We start from the raw sequence: 6,628 nt of genomic DNA, 5'->3' as shown, positions 1-6,628 counted from the left end.
AATCATTTTAGGGCCATCAATCACTGATAACACTAAACTGATGAGCGGTAACAGCTTTTAAAGCGTCGCCTAGGGCCAATTTTGGGTATTATCGTTTTTTGAGGTTTCGCGCGCGCACGCAATTTTAAGGCTTGACATGTTTAGTGTCTTTTTACCCGACGTGACCCCATCTTTTATATTTTACCAAAAAATTGGGTAATAATAAATGTTTTATCATTTAATATAGTGGAAACTGTTTTTTTTTTTTACTTTTCCGTAATTTTTCCTTAATATAGTAAAAAAATAAAACCCCCAGTGGTGAATAAATACCACCAAAAGAAAGCTCTATCTGTCCCCAAAAAAGGGTATAAAATTCATTTCAGTACAGCGCTGCATGACGGAATAAATGTCAGTTAAAGTACCGCAGCGCTGAATACTGAAAAATGGCCTGGATGGGAAGTGGGTTTAACACCGCGGATGTCAACTGGTTAATATAATTTCCTTCACTGTGTACAAGAACACAAGAAATGTGTCTCATACTACTACTACTAAAATGCCACTTGGGCATGATTGAAATAGGACTCACAACTTGGAATACTTGAGATGGCACTAAGCACTTGGCATTGTTAACATGGCACTTCTAACTGAAATGCCACAGAATATTTGGCATTAAAAAAATGCCTGTGAGCAGTTGGTAGAAATTGCAGTGAGTGGCGGACATGGTAGAAATGCCCCCCAGCTCACAGCATAGTAAGAATAGCATGAAACCCTGAGCATTTTTTGTTTTCAACTAAAATCAGTACATCACATATATGAGGTCTGCAAGTACCTTCAATGCAGAAATAAAATATGACGATAAATGGCCCTTTTCTTTTTTTTACTTTTCTATTTGTCCTACAGCACAGTGATAATTTCAATGGATAGGTTTGCTATCTAAGTCTATAACATGTTTGGCCTGCTGGTGCTCATGGTCCCTACATGTTTGTGACACTTGTGACTGATAAGGGCAGAAATCCATCCTAAGGGCAAAGAGAATTGCACTCTTGTTAGCACTAGGTGACACTGTTGCTTTAATGCATATAATCTTTAAGAAGGATTTCTGTCACTTAGTGAGGATTTAGCCCAGGCATTCTATAAGCAATACTGCAGATGAGCAGTTCTTCAGCAGATCTCTATCCTTAACACTCTGAATAAATACATAGAATTTCACTTGGGATTAATGTACATTGGATGTTCAGGGACAGAGAAGGGGATTAAACGTGCTGTCTTAATAGGATAGGAAACCTATATGATTATTATTCTTTATCCAATATAATTAATTTAGGAGTCTGAATAATTTGGTAAGGATTTGTTGACAGCTTAACTGTTGGCACTAAAACACACACACACGTAAATTTTGCCTGGCACCATGCCTGGATTTACTCTAATGCCTTCTTGACCACAGATAGGTTGCACCTTCGTTTAGGCAATATTCTTAGTTAAGGAGGAACCATGGGTAAAATTAAAAAATAACACATGCAGTGATGTGCCTCTAGCATGACCAAAGCAGTGTTTTAATTTTTTTTCTAAATTTCAGTTGCTACATAGCTTTGTTACCTGTGAATCTTGCCAGTAGATTTGCTATTTTCCTACTTCCTTTAACAAGGTGACAACACTGTCTGTTCTGCAGTGAAGTCATGCAGCCGTGTTTTCACCTTGGTGAGGGTAGTCTTTAGACTTTAAAACGGAACTATGCTCACCTCCAATCCAACGATGAGACGTCCCCGAGTTCCGGCATCTTTGTCTGGTCGTCTTCTGGGTTCAGGATCTTCGGCCAGCTTGACTGGCCATTGCAGTATGAAGCAACTCCTGCGCATAAGCAGGAGTTCAATCATCCTGACAGATGCTAAAAGAGTATCATCACTTACCTCTCTGGCTGTATGTATTGTGAAGTAAATCATCCCCAGAGACCACATCAAAGACTGTGATGTTTTACTTTATAGGTCTGGCAGGCTGCCAAGTTTCTGCTATCTATAAAAAGTAAGGGACAATTAGCTGGGATTTCAGTGCCTCTGTTGTGAAATTTGAAGATGAATTTCTCCAAAATGACTAAAGCTACATGGGTGAATGAGGAATTTAAAGTGATTTTAATAAATGCTCAGAATATATAAATATTTTAATGTGCAAAGTTTGGGCACAAGTTCACTTTAATCTTGGGGTGTGGAGGTGGGGTAACAGCAAAGAGGTTGTGTACACAGGTATGCATACTGTATATGTCATAGAAGATGCAGCTTGATGTCCTGTGTATTTGCAGGATGTCTCCACCTACTTGTATTGTGTACAGAGGTTGCCTTGCGCACACAAGGTGACCACTGCAATGCACTTCGGCATGACAAAAATCTCATGCAGTTTTGACCCTCTGAAGTGTGTTATGGCACTAAACTGTAAGTTGTCTGTACTTGAGACACTCTATGTGCTTTACAACAGGGGTGAGCAACTCATGCCCTCCCGCTGTACTTTAACTGCAAATCCCAACATGCCTCTTGGAGCCATGCCTGTAACTGTTAGTCTTGCAATGCCTCATGTGCCTTGTAGTTCTACAACAGCTGGAGGGCTCATCCCTGCCCTAGAGATTAGTGAGGACTGTTTTTGTATAGCTCACTACATCCAAACTGAAACAATTTAGAAAATGTACATCTTTTATTATGGAATGTGATGTCTATATGCATAGGGCAAACACCACTAGAATAAATTCACAATGCAAAATCTAAGCAGCTGAGCCCATTTACTTTTATACACACCCTGAGCCCATCACTCTCCATCCAAAACACAGGTGGTTTAGGCATAGGTCTTTTCTAATGCATCAGCAGTGTTTAGTAATATAATGTAATGATTTCTTCAACGGGTGCGCATTGATGATGTGTATTACCGTAATGCTGTAAAACAATTGGCTCCATCCTAAGTTAACCCTTTCTGTATTATAAAATAGAATTATGTCATTCATAGCAGAAAATGTTGCCATATATCTCTACAGTGTAGGCGGTGTAATATTTATGTCTGCATATTGTATATTTCCTCTATTTATGTTCAGTATGTAAAATAGAATGGAGTTGTCATGCTTCATCATTTAGTAATGGGCTGTTTACATTTCCTGCCGAGAAGTGAATAAACTCGTTGTTCATAAATCAAGCATTGATGTGTTACAAATTCTTGCTGACATTTTGATGTACAGTACATAATAACGTATTGGGATTGCCGAGCAGTTTATTTATACATACGCTAAACAACAGCACACTCCATTAGACACCTCTAATTATTCATTGATTTGTGTTCTGTACTCAAGCTACTGCTTAATTGAAAACTTTCTTTAAGTAAATATCTGCTTTACAGATTAAGTATTGTGATGCAAAACAATAGCAATAAGAAACTCAGCAGTTTCAAATTCCAGTACCTAATTCTTGAAAAACCTCTAAAAGTGAGTAGGATGCAGGATGTTACAGAAAACCTGTAAAGAGCAAAGCAACAGGTTTTATCTAATGGGAGCAACACCCAAAGCATATTCTTCTGTTCCATTTGACCACTGGGAACAAAAAGAGATAGTCCTTTGTAGTTCTCCTTGCAAGTGGTGGTGGTGGGGAGGTTAAGGGAAAATATTAGCTGCTGATGGGGCTGCAATTAAGGTGAACCTGTTGCTTTGCCCTGCATAGACATGTAGGCGAAGGTACTTTTGTGTTCCTGCTATTCATTGTCACTTCCATTGTTTAATTGATCATAAGAAAGGTGGAAAAGCTGGATTTTAACCCTTCCATGTGCTATTCAAAAACAGTTTTGTCTGGAGTTGGTTTGCATATGGAATTATTCAGAAATCAATGAATATATTGTTATATAATCCTAGTATAATGGCTTAAAATCCACCTTTACATAATTTTAGCAAAATTATTCATGTTAGAAAGCATACTGAAACTGCCTACCTGTAAAATCATATTTGAACGGCTCTATCTATGTTGGGGGAAGGGGAGAGGTATTTCATCCAAAATGTTGACATACTCTTCAGAACACTGGGGCAGAAGAACTAAATTTCCTTTACATAGATTTTTACCACTGCTCTACAGCGGCCTGTCTGAAAACTGTTATCCTGCAATCTTCTGTGTTATGGTACATTAATTTACCTACAGCTAAACATATCTTTATTATTCTGAAAGACTTACCATCCTCCTGTCTTGTTTAGTCAAAGAGCTGATGTTCTTTATGTCTCATGCCGGTCAATGTGTAACAGTTTGGTTTTTCACCCATGTTTCTCTTTTCAGTTCCTAGTTAATTTAAGAACAAAGACTCCCCACCCCATATCCCTATAAATTAAGAACAAGCCTTACCCTTGCCACACTGTGTCACCAAGCAGGTGCACTACTATTTTCTTTTTTATTATTATTATTATTTTACAGGATTTATATAGTGCAGGTCTGTACAATGTAAGGAAGATATTACAATTACAGTACAAGAGCTTACAATCTAAAAAATGAATTTTAGTTTTAACTTTCTCTGCCACCAGTCTGCTCATTAGACATTTAGCATCATAAATTTGATCACTGTCCAATAAACAAGAAGGTGACAAAGCTGAAATAGGAAATAGTGGTGTCAGCTTTCAGTGTGGTAGAGGTGTACATGTATTGTGCCACTGGCATAGCAGATTGTACAAATCTTTTGGCAGATACAGTTCATGTGCATTTTAATTGTACTATAACTGTTTGCCTGGAGGTCTGTATTAACATCAGAACACAGCATCAATATTAGGCACTGTAGACTAGGGTGTACAAAATGCAGTATCAGACAGAGTATGTATTGAAAATGTGAAAACAACATCAGTTACTTTTAAATTTTATCTTATTACAGGATTGATGTTCTAGCCATTCTTTCATGTGTGGAAAACTTGCTTTGGTCAATATGTAGCACAGTGCGAGAACTTGTCAAGCCAACACAAAGTTTCAGAGATGTGGTTTTTAAGATACATAGTTACTGTGACCGCCTGCTTACGGTTCTGACAATCTCTGCAGCACCCCTGGAAATGTTAACACAGTAAGTACAATATTTAAAATGTAAAGAAAAATATGATTAAAGCTGGACACCCACAAAGAGATTTGTCCTAATATATCGCATCGGAACGTGCGGTACCTCAATGCCGTGCGTTCCAATGCGGTGCGACTTGGGTCGCGACTTCATGACCAAGGACAAATGTGGGTCCTGAGGTTACACAGGTTGAGAACCACTGGTTTAGAATGAACAGCTGGGTATTTTAAAATGAGTGTACTAAAGGGTAGCTGATTCAACAGCGAACAACTGAATAAGTAGTAAAATGCATGTGTTTTGCTAGTTGCCGATTTCATGCAGTACAGACATTTTTGTTGTTGTTTTTTCACTAGATGACCAGTGACCAGCAAGTAATGTAATTTTCCTTCTGCATATTTGTATAACTGGCCCTCTGGTGAATTGATGATTAGTGGTGGGTGGGCTGCTGTCAGCCTAGTACTAATGGCTAAATATACAGGGTGATGGACAGTAATAAAGATCAAGTAGGGGGGATTAAACCTTTCTCCACAACACCCAAGACCCCCCCAAAAAATACTCAAATCTTTTCATGAAACAATATAGAAATAAAACGTACATTCTGTATGCATTCTTTATAACATGACCGGTATGACCAGTTGATGACTTATTAATCACGGTTTAACTGACTACATGCATGTTTATTTATTACAGGTATTTATATAGCACTGACAATTTTACACATCGCTTTACACATTCACATCGTCCCTGCCCTCAAGGAGCTTACAATCTAAGGTCCTTATTGCACACACACAAAGGGCCAATTAACCTTCCAACATGTCTTTGGAGTGTGGGAGGAAACCGGAGTACCCGGAGGAAATGCACGCAAGCACAGGGAGAACATGCAAACTCCTTGCAGATAGTGTCCTGACCTTTACATATTCAGTATGTAATATTCAGGCACGAGATTGATTTAGTAACCAGCATTTCATTAAATTGTACATTTATATGAAGGAAATAGGTCAGCGAAACCTAAAATGCCTTTCCGTCAATTGGATTCCATAGGATGCAAAATAAAATCCCATATGAAATCTCACTCAAGACTGGATTGCAGTAAATCTATTATATTTGACCGTTATAATAGTAAATATCTACTTCAAGATTCCTTTTAAGGTTAGAAGGAATCTTTGTCAGCTTGCCTCTTCGGTATAGGTTCACGTTTTATTAAGTACCATGGATAGGCAATTGACAATCTAAAGCTGATGTGAGGTGATGAGTGGCAGGGAAATAAAGCCATCTGACAATGGCTGTGCCTTATCTGAGCATTATTCTCTGTATACTCTGTAAAGAATACTGGATCTCACTATGATTTCTAAAACATCTGCTCTTTTTTCCTGAAATACTCTACTTCAAGGCACCTGTGCTGGTAAATGTGCAAGTGCTGTGAAAAAATAACAAAGCTGTTGAACAGAAAAGACTAGTTACTTTATTGTGGTACAGTTGGATATGCTGAGAGGAGTTCATTAAGTCCTCACAGACTTTTCAACATGATATTTATAGTGCAAAACTATATGAGTTTTACTATGTGAAATACTTGATACATTTATATATACTCTGTGCTGTGTTCTCA

At 38.0% G+C, this 6,628-nt stretch overlaps 1 protein-coding gene across 1 annotated transcript in view; it reads left to right on the top strand.

The window, feature by feature from the left end:
- Positions 1–5,031, top strand: part of LOC108790291 (uncharacterized protein KIAA0825-like) — a gene marked incomplete at its 3' end in the record, with an annotated part of 36,552 nt that extends 31,521 nt beyond the window's left edge. Inside the window, exon 5 of the mRNA XM_018560517.1 lies at positions 4,849–5,031. Within this exon, the coding sequence (XP_018416019.1) occupies positions 4,849–5,031 (183 nt within the window). The remainder of the gene's footprint in view (positions 1–4,848) is intronic.
- Positions 5,032–6,628: the final 1,597 nt, after the last annotated feature.

The sequence above is a fragment of the Nanorana parkeri genome, unplaced genomic scaffold, assembly GCF_000935625.1.
Source record: "Nanorana parkeri isolate BGI_ZX_2015 unplaced genomic scaffold, ASM93562v1 scaffold462, whole genome shotgun sequence".
Classification (NCBI taxonomy): Eukaryota; Metazoa; Chordata; class Amphibia; order Anura; family Dicroglossidae; genus Nanorana; species Nanorana parkeri.
The sequence above is the reverse complement of the archived record's forward strand: the minus strand, read 5'-3'. Positions and strand labels throughout refer to the sequence as shown.